At 48.0% G+C, this 17,384-nt stretch overlaps 1 protein-coding gene across 1 annotated transcript in view; it reads right to left on the reverse strand.

Moving 5' to 3' along the window:
* LOC125437762 (cytochrome P450 2J5-like) overlaps positions 1–17,156 on the reverse strand; it is a 45,620-nt gene extending 28,464 nt beyond the window's left edge. The window contains exons 1-3 of the mRNA XM_048505710.1: positions 16,917–17,156; positions 14,623–14,785; positions 9,802–9,951 (exon numbers count right to left, since the gene is read on the reverse strand). Of these exons, the coding sequence (XP_048361667.1) occupies positions 9,802–9,951; positions 14,623–14,785; positions 16,917–17,078 (475 nt within the window). The 5' untranslated portion in view covers positions 17,079–17,156. The remainder of the gene's footprint in view (positions 1–9,801; positions 9,952–14,622; positions 14,786–16,916) is intronic.
* Positions 17,157–17,384: the final 228 nt, after the last annotated feature.

Genomic DNA, 17,384 nt, shown 5'->3' on the forward strand with positions numbered 1-17,384 from the left:
AATTAATGTAGTTATAGCAGTTAAGCAAAAGGCATAATTATCGATATCCCAAATTGTGGGGAGAACTGATACCATTTTGGGAGTCCTTTTCAACCATTTTCAGGGGTTGGGAATATTGTGTCCTAGTAGACACTGGCCCCTATATGGAGACCGGTTCTACTGTCATGGTTTTGAATGGCCAGTAGTAGACCTGGAGTCCAGAGTCTAGACAAGAGGTCTACGCCCATGTTTTTGATGAGTGTTAGAACTGGCGTCCAGAGTCTAGACTCCATGTTTTCATGCCTATGAAAATAGTAGCAGTAGGTCTAGTTTCGGGAGCCTGGTCCCATTATTTTGGAAGTTAATTTTTCAGCAACCATGACATTTCTGGAATCTTGTTAGGTCAATTAGGGCATTGGGTCTCACCTATCGGAAGGTTCGCCTGGGCCCATATGAACCTGTTTGAGCACTGAGGTTGAGCATGAGGGAGGCTCTCCTGGTGGTCCGTTCCCCTGTCGAGGGAGTACATGGAAGGGCTTTCTTTGTGGCTGCCCCCATCTATGGATCAGCCTCCCGATGGAAATTTGCCAGGTGTCAACCTTTTATTATTATTATTATTATTATTATTATTATTATTATTATTATTATTATCATCATCATCATCATCATCATCATCATCATCATCATCATCATCATCATCATCATCATCATCATCATCATCATCATCATCATTATCATTATCATTATCATCATCATTATCATTATCATTATCATTATCATTATTATTTATTCAATTTCTATACCGCCCAATCCCCAAAGGGCTCCGGGCAGTGAACAACATAATATATAAACAATAAGCAGGAGCAAATCCGGTACAATACAAACATAGGCTCCGTCAATAAAACATCTTAAAATACATAAAAATAGCGGCTGACAATTAGCAAATTAAACAAGAGGCGTCCAGGCTCAATTTAAAAACCCACCCCAAGAAGGGGGGGACGGCAGGCCCCTCAATATGAGGAGCTCTGTTGTACGGTCTCGTCAAGGCCTTTCTGCATCTCGTGAAGGCCTTTCTGATCACTTTGACTTTCTGCCTTTGACCCAGTGAGAGAAATTGTGTGGGTGGATAATTTTATGGCTTTTTAGGATTTTTTTTGTGATACAAGGATGCTTTTATTGTTACTTTTAATTTTGTAAGCCATTCTGAGACCTCAGTATTGGGCGGCGGGGGGGGGGGGTATTAATTCAATAGATAAATAAATTGCCAAGATGAAATGAAACACTATATTTCCGACATATGTCAGCTTGGCCTTATTCAACTGCAAACCCGTCTTTGGTACTCCAGGGTTTGGTCCCAATGTGAAAATTGACTCAGTGCCTCAGCGGCTGCCAACACTCTTCTGTATTACTGAGTACAGATTTGATCACTGTATCCCAAACATAGTGCAGGGCTGTAAAAAGGACAGAAGAGGTCATCAGGCTGAATGAGCAGTTGGGGCACCTTTTTCGACCAGAGGTCTGTAGAGCCATGACGGAAAGGATTGAAGGAAAAGATTTATGTTATACTAGCGGGGCCCGGCCACGCGTTGCTGTGGCAATTGTCCTTCTCATTACAGTCCACAACCCACACAGACGTCCACGCAGGTCCAATGATCCCCAGCAATCCTTTTGGGAGCAGCAGTGGCGTAGTGGCTAAGAGCAGGTGCACTCTGATCTGGAGGAACCAGGTTTGATTCCCAGCTCTGCCGCCTGAGCTGTGGAGGCTTATCTGGGGAATTCAGATCAGCCTGTGCATTCCCACACACACCAGCTGTGTGACCTTGGGCTAGTCACAGCTTTTCGGAGCTCTCTCAGCCCAACCCACCTAACAGGGTGTTTGTTGTGAGGGGTGAGGGGCAAGGAGGTTGTAAGCCCCTTTGAGTCTCCTACAGGAGAGAAAGGGGGGATAGAAATCCAAACTACTACTACTACTACTACTACTACTACTACTACTGCTGCTGCTGCTGCTGCTGCTGCTGCTGCTGCTGCTGCTACTGCTACTGCTACTGCTACTGCTACTACTACTACTTCTTCTTCTTCTTTTGGGGTGGTCAGGTGATAGAAGGAGTAGACGGCGGCTGACGGTAGGCGGCGGCCAGGTGATAGAAGGCGATCGAGATATGGTTTTGCTCACTCGCCTTCTGACCTCCGACCTATCCTGAGGAACGAAGGTGGCAGGATTCAGGAGGACTCCGCTTCGTCTCTGGTGTTGATCAATGCCAGGTCCATTAATAATAAGACCGCTATACTCCGAGATTTTCTCAGGGATCAGCAAATGGACCTGGCTTGTGTCACCAAAACCTGGGTGCGTGAAGGCGAGACCGTGGCCTTAGGCGAGGTCGCACCCCCAGGTTTCGTGTGTCTCCACCAGTCACGAACTTGGGGCCGGGGTGGCGGGGTGGCATTGTTCATCCGGAATTCCATCCCCTTTAGGGCTGCCCCGTCCCGAAGATCATTGGCATAGAATGTGTCGGCCTAGAGTGGTTGGCCCCAGAGAGGTTGGCGGTCCTTTTGGTGTACCGGTCACCTAGCGCACCAAGGGACGGCCTGCTGCGGCTGCTGGAGGTGGTGGCGGACTGGGCGTTGCGGTTCCCTAGCCTTATTGTCTTGGGTGACTGCAACGTCCATGCCGACGCCGGCTCATGTACAGCAGCCGTGGACCTAGTGTTATCCATGGCGACACTGGGCCTCTCCTTAGTAAGTTCTGGCCCCACTCATGAGGCCGGTCACAGGCTGGACTTGGTCTTCTGGTTGGGGATCAATATGGTCAACATGGATAGAGTGCCATGGTCTGACCATTATGCCCTGAAGGTCCGGATGGACCTGCCACAGCACCCCCATCTAGGCGACGGGCTGATTTACGCCCGCCCGTGGAGACTTATGGATCCACTTGGTTTCCTGAATGCTCTTCGGGATCCTGTACCTGCCGGCACACTCGATGAGCAGGTGGAGGACTGGAACTCCCGGCTCTCCGATGCCATCGAAGTTGTTGCCCCCGGCGTCCTCTGTGCCCCCATTTGCAGCGGGCTCCGTGGTATACGGAAGAGCTCCGCCATATGAAACAGGCGCTTAGACGTCTAGAGCGGGTGTGGAGGAAATCTCGTGACGGAGCCGCGCGAGCATCTTATAGGACGTTTATGAAAGCCTATGAGATGGCGACGGAGGCGAAGAGAGTTTTCTTCTCCTCTCTCGCATCTGCTAGCTCTCGCCCAGCACAATTGTTCCGTATAATTCGGTCTTTAACCTCTCTATCAGAGGGTTCTACAAATTGCCAATTGACTGTTAGCTGTGAGGCATTTATGAGATTTTTTGCAGACAAAGTCTCATCACTCCGGCAGGACCTACCCCCCACGTTGACTACAATGAGCGAACTGGAGGCTACATTGCCGTCTTCCGACCCTTGTTTGGCCCAGTTCTCCCTGCTCTCCAAAGCCGCTGTGGACAAGGCCCTGGCTGCTGTTAGACCTACTACTTGTCCTCTGGATCTGTGCCCCTCCTGGCTTATTAGAACATGCTGGGCGGAGCTATGACCCCATCTGTTGAATATCATCAATAGCTCCCTTGAGAAAGGAGTCTTTCCAGATGGGTTGAAGGAGGCAGTGGTCCGCCCACTCTTGAAAAGACCACCCTTAGATCCAGGTGATCTGGCCAATTACTGCCCAGTCTTGAATCTTTCGTTTCTGGGGAAGGTAATTGAGAGAGTGGTGTTGGAGCAGCTTCAGGGTTTCCTGGATGACAAACTGGCTTTTGATCCCTTCCAGTCCGGCATCCGTGCTGGGCATGGGACGGAGACCGTTCTCACCGCTGTCACAGATACACTCCGTATGCAGCTTGACCAAGGCGGATCGGCACTGCTGGTTCTATTAGATCTAGCAGCAGCATTTGATGTGGTCGATCACGACATTTGGCCCACCGCCTGGCCGTTTCCGGGGTGCGGGGCACTGTCCTTCAGTGGATTGTCTCGTTTCTCTGGGACCGGAGTCAGCAAGTGTGGTGCGGGGGTCAAGCCTCCCGGAAGTGCCCGCTTTATTGCGGTGTACCCCAGGGGGGGTTAATATCCCCGCTGTTGTTTAACATCTATATGTGACCACTTGCTTAGCTGGTACAGAGTTTTGGGCTGATTTGTCATCAGTATGCTGATGACACTCAGCTCATTCTGTTGATGGAGGGGGGAGCTGTCACTGCCCCGGCAGCTCTACAGCATTGTTTGGAGGCGGTGGTTGGTTGGTTGAAGCAGAGCAGGTTGAAACTGAATCCATCGAAGACGGAGATCCTTTGGCTCGGCCGCGGGGGGGGGAGATTGGGGATTTCCAGCTGCCGGTGTGGGAGGGGGCCACTTTGGCACCAGCCTCCTCTGTTCGCAGTCTGGGGGTCCACCTGGATTCGTCTCTCTCTATGGAGGCCCAGGTGGCCCATGTAACTCGGACTGCATTTTTCCATCTACACCAGGCTCGGCGGCTGGCCCCCTTTCTCTCCCAAGCAGACCTGGCCACAGTGATCCATGCAACGGTCACCTCCAGGTTAGACTATTGTAACTCGCTCTATGCGGGCCTTCCCTTGCATTTGATTTGGAAATTGAAACTGGTCCAGCATGCGGCGGAGCGTTTGATCACAGGGGGCGCCTTTCGTGACCACATTCAGCCTGTGTTGCGCCAGCTGCATTGGCTTCCGGTGGAATTCCGAATCATTTTCAAGGTTTGGGTCTGACTTTTGAGGCCTTACGAGGCCTGGGACCCTCGTACCTTTGGGACAGCATTACCCCATATGCCCCTACTCCCCCCTGCATTCAGCAGAGGCAAATTTGCTGGTGGTCCCCAGGCCCTCTGTGATGCAGCTAGCCTCCATGCGGGCCAGGACCTTTACGGCCCTGGCCCCGGCCTGGTGGAACACTCTTCCTCTAGCTGTTTTGGCCCTGCGGGATCTCAGTGAGTTCCGCAGGGCCTGTAAGACTGAGTTGTTCCACCGGGCCTTTGGAACAACCAGCTGCTGAGTATGGCGCCCCTGTTCGATTACATCAAGTCTCTCCTCCTATGGAGGAGTTCGGTCGCTCCCCAGGTGAGGGTCTTAAATGAAAGGATTTACCGGGTGCTTTTTACTATGATATTACCGCTGTTTTAATGTAATTCAGTATGTTTTAATGTTGGAGTTTTGGTGAGTTGTTTTAATTGTATGGTTTGCTTTCTAGTTTAGTTGTATTAATTTTGTTGTACACTGCCCGGAGCTCCTCCGGGATAGGGCGGTATAAAAATTGAAATAAATAAATAAATAAATAAATAAATAAATAAATAAATAAATAAATAAATAAATAAATCCCTCTTTCCCTTTTCAATTCACATTATTATATGGTGCTGGCTTGGTTTTTAGTATAAGGTAACCCTTTCCATTCCACAACGGAACTGTCCAGAGTATGAATCCCACTGTCCATGAGGCTGGTTGACACACACAGTCCTGCCTTGGGTAAGGCAGAACTGGGGCAAGCAGGCTATCCCAGTCAGGCAGCAGAGGCAGGGTGGTGAGGCACTCAGATTGAGGCCAGCTCCCTGGGTTTTTCAAGGGCCATGTGCAAAAGAAGCGGAGCCAGTAGTGTTGGTTCGCCCCCACACCGTGGATTTTCATAAAAGAAAAAGGCAAACTCCAGCTTGTTTTTAGTAAAAGAGAGCTGTGGAGAATATGGGTGAGGAAGTGGGTAAGTGGCGGTTGGATGTGAGGGAGGGCAGAGTGAAGTGTGTGAGGATGAGGTGGATGTGGATGAGAGTATGTGTGTTGTGTGGTAGTAGTGTGTGAGGGACAGAGAATGAAAGTTACCTGCATGTCTGTGTGAGGGGGAACCCCACCTGACGTCTCACATGGCAAAGTGTGTATGTGTTTCACTTCCACTCATATTACCTAACAGTATTACCTATTTACTGTTTTCACTGCTCATCTCTGGCCATCTCTGTGAACATTCTAAGGGCATACCAAAGCCTCAGGCCACAGACAGGCTGCACGAACATTCTAAGGGTGACAGTTAAACAGAGTCAGCTTCATGGTCTGGTGCGCCAGGAAAAAGACGTTTTACCTGGCTCAGGTAGGGATTTTTGGCAATTTGAAGGTCCGATTACCTGCCTGCAACAGGGAAGGACATCATGTGAAAATTTGGGGGCACTCCGTCCAGCTGTAGGGCAAGACCAACAAACGAATGGTTAGCTTTTTATATATATAGACTAGCGGACCCAGCCATGCTTCAATGTGGCTTACGTGGGGGGGGGGGTTAGGAACAGTAGGGAGGAGGAAAGGGAGAGGTGTACCGGCTGTCCCCTGTGGCTTGTCGTGGGATGACCCGTCTTCCTCTCCCTGTGTGTCCTCGGTGGTTTGGAGCAAGGCAGGGAAGGGAGAAGGAAGGGGAGTGGCGTACCGGCTGTTCTAAGTGGCTTGGGTTGGCACACTCCTCTTTCCTGTCCTGGTGATTGTCCATGGCTGTTTCCTGGTGCGCTGAGGGTGGTGAGTTCAGTGCAGAAGGGAGGAGGAAGGGGAGAGGCTGACTGGCGGTTTCCATGGCACTTTGCTGGGAGCGCTCCTCAGCAGGGGGCCTCGGCCAGCAGGAGCATGCACGGCAAGACGAAGGTGGGCAAGGCACGCCCCCTGCGATATGTCGGCCCCTCATTGGTCCGGCCTTGCAATACAGCAGCTCCTCATTGGTCTGTGGTGGCTTTCCCTAAATGTGAGTTTTACTGGGCTCCGGTGAGACCTGGCAACCTGGTCATGGTCCAAAAACCTGCCCAGAATGGAAATGGAAGTCGTGGCCAAATTTGGTGGTGATCCGTCCAGCCGTTTCCACGTTAGGGCATGAGGAACAAACACACGATTAGCTTTTTATGTATATAGATAGGGCTGTGGTTAATTGGTTTCAGCCCTTGCTGTGCTATCACTCCCTTATTTGCAGTGTTATATGATGGTAGAGTGTCTGATGTAAAATGGAACAAACGTCCATTCAAATTAATGGGTGCCTTGAGCCAGTCACAATCTCCCAAGATGTCAGAGGGACAGGAGAGGTGCATGCTCTCCATTCTGAGTTTCTTAGAGAAACACCCCTCTTTACTCTCACATACTTGAAAATAAAGGGAGAAAACACAGAACATCTTTCTTTATACTTGAACCTACGGGAGATAACTGGGGCATGTAACTCTTTGATGGGGAGCAGCACCAGAAAAAAGAAAATTAGAAAACCATCTTGCTACAGCCATCGTTTATCTGCCTGCTTTTGTAAAGATTACAGCCTGGGGGGAGGGGGGTTGCCAATCCATCTCTGCTTATTTCATGATTAAATATAAATGAAAGTGAAAATGAAAAATAAATGAAATATAAATGAGAACCGCAAGAGTCGTGGTTGTTTGGAAGCCATGCAAATGTCATTAACAGCTTCAGTGTTTTCTGGAGGACGCGTCGGTCTTCAATCCCTTCCAGTCCAGCTTCCGTGCCAGGCATGGGACGGAGACTGTTCTCGTCGCCATCACAGACACACTCCGTATGCAGCTTGACCGAGGCGGATCGGCGCTGCTGGTATTATTGGATCTTACAGCAGCGTTTGATGTGGTCGATCACGATCTTTTGACTCACCGCCTGGCCGCTTCCGGGGTGCGGGGCACTGTCCTTCAATGGATTGCCTCGTTTCTCCGGGACCGTAGTCAGCAAGTGTGGTGCGGGGACAAGGCCTCCCGAAGGTGCCCACTTCATTGCGGTGTACCCCAGGGAGCGCTGTTGTCCCCGCTGTTATTTAACATCTATATGCGACCCCTTGCTCAGCTGGTACAGAGCTTTGGGCTGGTCTGCCATCAGTATGCTGATGACACCCAGCTCATTCTGTCGATGGAGGGGGGAGCTGTCACCGCCCCTGCAGCTCTGCAGCATTATTTGGAGGCAGTTGCTGGTTGGTTGAAGCAGAGCAGGGTAAAGCTGAATCCAACAAAGACGGAGATCCTTTGGCTAGGCCGTGGGGGGGAGGCGGGGGGTCTTTCAGCTGCCGGTGTGGGAGGGGGTCTCATTGGCACCGACCCCCTCAGTTTGCAGCCTGGGGGTCCACCTAGATTAGTCTCTTTCAATGGAGACCCAGGTGGCCCATACAACCCGGGTTGCATTTTTCCATCTTTGCCAGGCTCGGCGGCTGGCCCCTTTCCTCTCCCAGGCGGATCCGGCCACAGTGGTCCATGCAACGGTCACCTCCAGATTAGACTATTGCAACTCGCTCTACGCGGGCCTTACCTTGCGACTGATCCAGAAATTGAAATTGGTCCAGCATGCGGCGGCACGTCTACTTACGGGCGGTGCCTTTAGAGACCATATCATGCCCGTGCTGCGTCGCCTGCGCTGGCTTTGAGTTGAGTTCCAGATCGTCTCCAAGGTATTGGTTTTAACCTTTAAGGCCTTGCGCGGCCTGGGACCCTCGTACCTACGAGACCGTCTGGCCCCATATGTCCCACGTTGGTCCCTGCGCTCTGCGGAGGCCAATCTGCTTGTGATCCCCACCCCCTCTATGATGTGGCTGGCCTCCACCAGGGCCAGGGCTTTTACGGCCCTGGCCCCTGCCTGGTGGAATGCTCTCCCTCCAGCTGTCCGGGCCCTGTGGGACCTTAATGAGTTCCGCAGGGCCTGTAAGACTGAGCTATTCCGCCGGGCCTTTGGGGAGACCAGCTGCTGATGTGGGTGCCCGAAACATTCTGAGAAACACTCTAAGACCCACTGTCCTCTCTTAGGAGGAGTTTTAATAGTCGGATGCCATCTATTTTAAATTTACATTGAGTTTGATAACTGAATGCTGCATTTGAAGTTTTAATCCAACTTTGTATTTTGTTTTATTGTTTGTTGGTGTTGTACACCGCCCTGAGCCCTTCGGGGGAGGGCGGTATATAAATAAATAGATAGACAGACAGACAGACAGACAGACAGACAGACAGACAGACAGACAGACAGACAGACAGACAGACAGACAGACAGACAGACAGACAGACAGATAAATAGATAAATAGATAAATAGATAAATAGATAAATAGATAAATAGATAAATAGATAAATAGATAAATAAATAAAAACAGTGTTTCTAACTCCCCAAATGGGATTGGGACCCTTTAGTTTGGAGAGGAGGCGGCTGAGGGGGGATATGATTGAAGTCTACAAAATTATGCATAGGGTAGAAAATGTTGACAGAGAGAAATTTTTCTCTCTTTCTCACAATACTAGAACCAGGGGGCATTCATTGAAAATGCTGGGGGGAAGAATTAGGACTAATAAAAGGAAACACTTCTTCACGCAACGTGTGATTGGTGTTTGGAATCTGCTGCCACAGGAGGTGGTGATGGCCACTCCCCTGGATAGCTTTAAAAGGGGCTTGGACAGATTTATGGAGGAAAAGTCGATTTATGGCCACCAATCTTGATCCTCTTTGATCTGAGATTGCAAATGCCTTAACAGACCAGGTGATCGGGAGCAACAGCCGCAGCAGAAGGCCATTGCGTTCACCTCCTACATGTGAGCTCCCAAAGGCACCTGGTGGGCCACTGCGAGTAGCAGAGAGCTGGACTAGATGGACTCTGGTCTGATCCAGCTGGCTTGTTCTTATGTTCTTATGTTCTTATTATTATTGTTATTATGGAAAATGTGGGGAAAGGGATGCTAGGCACTCCCATCTGTTGCTTGCTGGCACCTCAAAATCTAGTGGGGAAACACTGGGGGGAAATGGAGCTGGGGTGTCAATGTTGGAAGACTCCTGCAAACAACCATAGACCATCCCAGTTTCTTCATATCACATACCCTTTGCATTCGCAAAAGTCTGAAGAAGCTGATGGGCCTCCTCTTCTATTTGGTGCTCCATGCCTTTCTTCCCTAGTCCCATCTTCCGCAGGGTAACCAGTGCAAACTTCCTCTGTTGCTTCCAGGCGTGGCCATTTGAGAATATAATACCTGAAACCATGAAGAATCAATGAGAAATTGGTACTCAAAGACATTACTATTGTTTTGGTGCCATCAAGTCATAGCTGACTCATGGCAACCCCGCAGGGGTTTCAAAGCGAGATCAAAACCACCGAAGAACGACTCCCTTACTATCAGCACAGATTCCAGCTGAAGGATGAATGGATTGGGTAATTGTATCAAAGGTTACTGGCGTACTTAACAATATTGAGAAGCATAAGCATAAGCATTTATTGTCATTGTGCACGCACAACGAAATTTACAGCAGCATTCCTCGATGCACACAATTACAGACTCATACATCATACTCATACAATTTCATACAATACATCATACTCATACACTGTCAGACTCATACATCATCCTCACTTTCCCCTTCCTCCACCCATCCCTACACAGCCCCAAACACATCAACATGAAGCCGCGGAGTTTAGCATAGCCACAGCTCTAGAGGATGTTTGCCTCCTGTCCATCTTTAAATAAAGGTGGTCTACTGCGCAGCGAAGTTCTGAATGGATGCCTGAAGCTAGACTGAAAAGGGTCTAGGGCAGAAGAGCCTTTTAGGAACTGAGGAGCTGCTCTGCCACCACATGATCTACTGCCGTGATAAAAGGTTAATTTAGGAGTGGTCTAAAACTGTCTACTTTATCTTTCATCTATCCTGTTCATAGCCTGGGGGTGTCCTTGGATCCTACATTATCGTTAGAGGTCCAGGTCACTCAAACGGCCTGGGTCGCTTTTTATCATCTGTGACAGGCACGTCAACTGGCCCCATATCTGTCCCGTTCTGACCTAGCCACAGTGATCCATGCAATGGTCACCTCTAGACTAGATTATGGTAACGCACTCTATGCTGGCCTGTCTCTGACAGTGATCCGGAAACTGAAACTTGTTCAACATGCGGCAGCCAGATTACTTACCGGAACAGCCACACCATTTACACTGGTGGCCCATTGAGTTCCGGGCCAGTTGATGTACTGGTTTTGACCTTCAAATACTGGTTTTGACCTTCAAGGCCATCAGCGGTATTGGGCCTACATATCTGAAGGACCGCATCTCTCCATATTGCCCTAAGAAGGCTCTCTGCTCTACCGAGGAGCACCTGCTGGAAATCCCTGACCCAAAAAATGATCGGGCTGCCCTCGACAAGGGCCAGGGCTTTTACAGCCCTGGTCCCTACTTGGTGGAACAGGCTCCCTGAAGAGACCAGGATCCTGTGGGATCTGCAGAGCTTCTGCAGGGTCTGTAAAACGGACCTGTTCCACCAGGCTTTTAGCCAGCTGGGGTGACCACCAGACCCTCATACCATCTAGGTCTCCCGTAAGAGGGTATAGGTAGGAATGTCACCATCAGTTCGATTTCGATTTCGAATACCTTTAATGGCATATAGATTGTTTAAGATTAGCTTAGCAAGATAATAACAGCCTTTACAACTTTACAATTTCTGACGAGTTAAAATAACACCATTTAAAAATTTAGCCACCACTTCCAACAGCTCGTAGTTGTGGCTGTTTAAAAGATATATAACCTTCTGTTTATCTGTAATGCCTTCACTTCCATGCAGGAAGGGGATTATGTGCTTCTTCCTACCTATCTCATAAAAGGGACAATCCAACAGCATATGAGATACTGTTTCCACAGAACCCATGCCACACGGGCATTTCCTTTCTTTATGTGGGATTCCAAGGTGGCGTCCAAGGCTAAAGGAAGAAGGCAGGGCATTACACCTAGCTAAGGTGATTGCTCTACGCCACCGGGCCTCAACCAGGAGATAAAGGTACTGGGCTGCAATTAGTCTATCCATAGGTATTCCCAGAGAGATCGGGGAACAGGTTTTATTAGCTTCCTCTAGCATCTGTTGAAACTCTCTGTCAAAAAGTCTCTTCTTGATAGCCCCATAGACCTCCTGCTCTGTTAGCATTAGCAGGTCCTCCAAGGAAATGCCCAACTCATTAAGTTTGGCTTCGATTTTAACCCACCACTGGGTTGTGTGGAGGATGGAGCGTCCCTGGGATGTATAGTCCAGTTCATCTCGATTAAAACAAATCCTGGCCCAAAACTTGAGATGCACGGCACCAGGCCAGAGTTCCAGCCGATGCTGGCCTGTTTCTAAGCACAGGGCCGCATAGGGAACAGAATGGGGCAAGCCAAGGATTTTATACAGAAAGTATGATTGGACCCTTTTAACCTCTCTGCTCCATGCCCCTATCCAGATGGGGATCCCATAAAGGATATGTTGACTCACTTTGGCATTAAATGCTCTCAGCGCTTGCAGGGATGTATCCTCGGCCTTTCCCATAGAGGAAGCGTATAATGGCTGAGGCACTTAATTTAGCGGCCGGAGATGGCCCGATTCCTATGTAGTGTCCAGGAGGCCCTATGATGGTAGGTAAGCCCTAGGTATTTATATGACTGCACCTGCTCGAAACTACTGTGGCCTATCCGCCAATGGTGGTGGCTTTCCATTTATGGGTAAATACCACAATTTTGGATTTATCTAAGTTAAGTTGCAAATCGTTGAGTGTGCAGTATTCTATACAACACTCTAAAAGCTCTCCTTAGTCCGACTTCGTGGAGAAGAAAGTACAACTCGTCATCAGCAAACAGAAGCAGGGGTATGGAAGTTGAGTCCAGAGTTGGACTATGTACTTGGTCTCACTTAGTGTGGAAGCTAGATCGTTAATAAAGAGCTTAAAGAGTGTAGGAGCCAATACTCACTAAACCTTGTTTTACCTTTAGTAACTTGAATTTTTGGGGTTAACAATCCCTCCATGTTACATCTCACGTGGCAATAGGTGTTTGTGTGTGCAGGATCTTAATTAATTCAAGCAACCTTGGCTCTACACCTTGGCTGCTGAGTTTCTTCCAGAGAATCTCTCTACTAACAGAATCAAATCGCCGGAGATCGATAAAGGCTGCATACAAGGGGCTCTTTTTTCCTCTTATATTTAGTTATCAAGCAACTTAACACCAGGCAGTCGTCGAGGGTTGACTTACCCCTTTGGAATCCAATTTGTTCCTTCCCTATGACATTTTTATCAACAATCCAATCAGTTAATTTCCCAAGGAGGTATTTGGCATAAAGTTTTCCCAAGACCGAGAGTTAATATATCATAACATAGGAAACATTGATATGAATTATATTAAGTGGTTTTATTGTATTATTGTTTTATGTGAATGTACATTGCCCTGAGCCCTCCAGGGGTAGGGCATTCTAGAAGTGGAGTTAAATAGATAGATAGATAGATAGATAGATAGATAGATAGATAGATAGATAGATAGATAGATAGATAGATAGATAGATAGATAGATAGATAGATAGATAGATAGATAGATAGATAGATAGATAGATAGATAGATAGATAGATAGATAGATAGATAGATAGATAGATAGATAGATAGATAGTAAGTAAGTAAGTAAGTAAGTAAGTAAGTAAGTAAGTAAGTAAGTAAGTAAGTTATGGACCCTCAAAACTGTAGCCCCCATCTCCTATTACCATGGTAGCGAACCGTTGGCACTCCAGATGTTATGGAATACAATTCCCAATTGGCCATGCTGGCAGTGCTGAACCAAACCTCACCAAACCTGGGTGGTATCATCAGTCCGGTCTCACGAAGATACTGTGAAATTTTGGTGCCACTAGCCTAAAAACTGCGCCCCCCTGCAGGCCAAAACCAGAAAACCACTTAAAATACCCAAAAACGAACCCTGCATTTTGATGCCCACCACACGGTGGCGCCCTGGGCAGCTGTCCACCTTGCCCAATGGGCATTACGCCCCTGCTTTGATGAGCTATTATGTCATAGAATCCACCTTCCATTTTTTTTTCTGAGAACTGATCTCTGTCACCTGGAGATCAGTTAAAATAGCAGAAGACCTCCAGCTACCAACTGGATGTTGGCAACCCAAGGGAGGATGGATCCAGGGGAGAAAGCACCTGGTGGAGTAGGAAAGGGGGACAGACAGTCCCAGCCTCACTAGGCTCAAGCAGGCTGGAAGCAAGCTCCTGTAGAGGAGGTTGTGGGGTAGCGAGATGTGCTCAGAGTCAGAAGGAAGCCCCATTGGTTCTGGCCCCTGAAGGTCTATAGAGCCTAGCTATGGACTGGAGTCAGAAGGAGACTGGGGAAGGCCCTCTCCTATGGAGTCCTTTAGAACACAGGGCCAGGAAGGGCTTAGGTGGATGAGCCGGGCGCATCCCCAGATACATCCCTGGAATGAGAGAAAGACAGTTGTGGCAGCCTGGTGATAAGGAACAGGGTGTGAGCCCTCCTTTTGGTAACTGAGGCCTTCTCAAAGCCCACCAGGGGGAAAGCGGGGACATGAATGGAGCTGCATTCTCAGAATATGACACTGAAACCAAGCGATCTGACAGATTCGTTCAACATTTCCCCCAGATCCCCTTCAGATTACAGTCACCTCATGTCTTCTGTGTCGATTGTGAAGTTTATGCAAACAAGTAAAAACCAGTTATGTGCTGATGTCAAAGGACAAAGCTAATAAATACTGGACAATCCCAGTTTCTGATTTCCATCATGCAGAGAGATCTTAAAGTGACCGCAACACTCAGAAGCTTCCTTTGCTCTCTCCTGTGCCTTGTTCCTGCACGAAGGATGAGGACAATCTTTTGCTTTCCCACGTTTTTACTCCTCTAAACAACTTACCCATTTCCTTTCCCATGATTTTCAGGAAAGGGGTTGCTATTCGATCAGCAAAGTCTTCTGAATGGTTTATCAGCCCTTCTTTCACTGCTTCATATCCAGACAGTACAACCATTGGCATAAGTCCCAGCCATAGCATGAAAACATTTCCATATTGTTTTGCAAGCTGCCGTTTGCATTGAAAGAGAAAACAAAACAAAAATTATGCAGCTAGTTTGTTTGACTGAAAGGTGTGCCCTTGTCTTTCCCTCTTCAGCTCCTGGCCGTATGTCACTCTGCCTAGATCCTTTCTCTCAGATTCCTGTTCTTCACCACACTGTCTCTACTTCCTTTCCTTGCAGCATTCCAAATATTCCTTTGTAGACTCCTCTTGCCAGTCAACCCTGTCAGGTGTTCAAGGCAAGTCCTTGAAAAATCTACATACTAAAGCATTATTTATTTACGTAATATGTTGGCAGCACCACGTAAGCAGTTCTGGCTGCCCCCCCTGCTGCTCCCAGAGAGGCTTCCTGGTGGGGGTGGGGGGAGGTTTGCAAGGAGAAAAAGCTTCCCCACCACTGAAAAGCCTCTATGGGGCTCTTTAGACTTAAGTAAGCTGCCTTTTCAGTGGTTTGAGTCACTGCTGGCGTAAAGTGGTGAATGGCCGGAAGGGAGCCACCTAAAATCAGCTCCTCCACAGACCACTCCTGCTGAGCCAGTAACAATAGTAGAGGCTCAGGATGCTGCTGCAGCAACCTGCACTACATTCTACCAGTGGGGTGGGTGGTGAAGGCTGCTCACCGGTGGTGGTTTTGCCCCTCTGGGGAGGGCAAATTCGTCAAAATGATTTAACCATAGGAACATTCCCCCCCCCTTTGGATTTGACTGTTAATTTTTCTTCTTTCTAGGAGCTTTGGATGTCATTCACCATTTTCTGCAACCTTCATCATTTACAACAACCTGTAAGTCAGGTCAAGCTGAGAGAGAATGACTGAGCCAATGACACCTGGAGAGCTTCCTGGCTGATTGGGGACTGGACACAGGCTTGGAGATTCAGGTGCAACAAATAATGGATTCGACCCAAATCTCAGTGAATTCGTGCATATTCGGGCCAAAATCGGCCGAATATGTCCTGCCCGAATACGAACGAATCCAAATGCAAGGTATTTGGACTTTATTTTGGGTATTTTTGATGTTTTTTAGCATTTTTGCCTGCAGGGGGGCACGTTTTTAAAGCTAGCCACATTAAAACTTCAGGATATCTTCCAGAGACTGTCATGATGATACTGCTCATGTTTGGTAAAGTTTGGTTTTGGGGGCCCAAAGTTATGGACTTCCAAAGGTGTGCCCCATCCTCCATTGTTTCCAAGGGAGCGAACAGGAGATGGAGGCTACCCCCTTGATATCCATACCATTAGTCCCCCTGAACCAAACTTCACCAAACCTGGATGGCATTGTCAGAACAGGCTCTGGATGATTCCCAGAAATTTTGGTGCCACTAACTTTAAAAATGCACCCATGAAAGGCACCCCAATAAATTTGCCCAGATTCTCTGCTTTGCAGTGCCTTGGCTCCATAGTAGCCAATGGGGAATTTCTGAGTGTGTAAGCAGGATACACATTTTTGAAGATAGAGGCACCAGACTTTTAAGGTGGCTCCAGGAGGCCCTCCTGCTAATAGCATCCAGGCTTGATGAACTTTACTTCTGGGGGTTCAATTTTATGGGCCTCCCAAAGGCTTATTTTGTTTCCTCACTCCTGCATGTGAAGCCTGCTGGCTGAGTTCTCTCAGAAATCTCTCAATGCACCCCTCCCACTGCCCCCAGAAGCAAAGTTCAACAATACTGGATGCTATTACTAGGGGGGCCTCCTGGAGCCACCTTGAAAGTCTATCTTCAAAAATGTGCAGCCAGTGCTTACATACTCAGAAACCCCCAGAATCTGCCAGGCTCTTCAGCAAGTTATTTGGTGGGAAAAAATTAATTAACTTTTCCCACCATAGACTTCAATGGGGCTTGCTGTTATGCCCAGCTGGCTCTGTGCTGGGTTAGTGTTCATGTGGATGGTCAAGACAAGCTAACATCCTTCCTTGCAAAGTGCCCTTCATGAAGTAACTACATAGAGAATATTTTTAGAAATCCTCTTGAGAGTTCAGAAAATTACTTTAAATGAGTTCTGGGTAGGTGCAGACCTTCTATTTGAGGTTACATCAATGACTGCCAAAGAATGTGAAGAAATGTTGTAAACCTAATAAGAAAACAATTGAAAATAATTCTCACTTTTTTTCACTACATGGCTTAATTATTGGGAATTACATACCTTAAAAACTGTATCTTTACGAAACTTGATCCCTACTCGCCACATACTTCCAATAATGGGTAGCCAAAGAGGCCCAGGAGGGTATGGCCTGTTTGACCAGAGTTGTTTCGGGAAGCGTAGAATCAGCAGACACACCAGGAAGGCAACCAACACTCCCAACATTTTTATTGCTTCTTATTCTCTTTATTGGTATCTTTCGCCTGGACAGGCTGAATGCTCTTCCTCTGGTGACTTCTCTTTCCTTCCAGATTGTCCTCACTTGTTTCAGCTTTCTACTGACAACTATTTTATATACTCCACTCTTACAGGTAAATACCCTGGCAGTTTTCCAACACCAATGGTGTCTGTGGTATTCTAGGCATGTAGTAATTATGAGTATGTTTCATTCTGATACAGTTATGCAATTAACTATGTGGAATATCTCCTAGGCCAGTGGTGGAGAACCTTTGGCACTCCAGATGTTATAGA

Source organism: Sphaerodactylus townsendi, linkage group LG08, assembly GCF_021028975.2.
Source record: "Sphaerodactylus townsendi isolate TG3544 linkage group LG08, MPM_Stown_v2.3, whole genome shotgun sequence".
In the NCBI taxonomy this organism is placed as follows: Eukaryota; Metazoa; Chordata; class Lepidosauria; order Squamata; family Sphaerodactylidae; genus Sphaerodactylus; species Sphaerodactylus townsendi.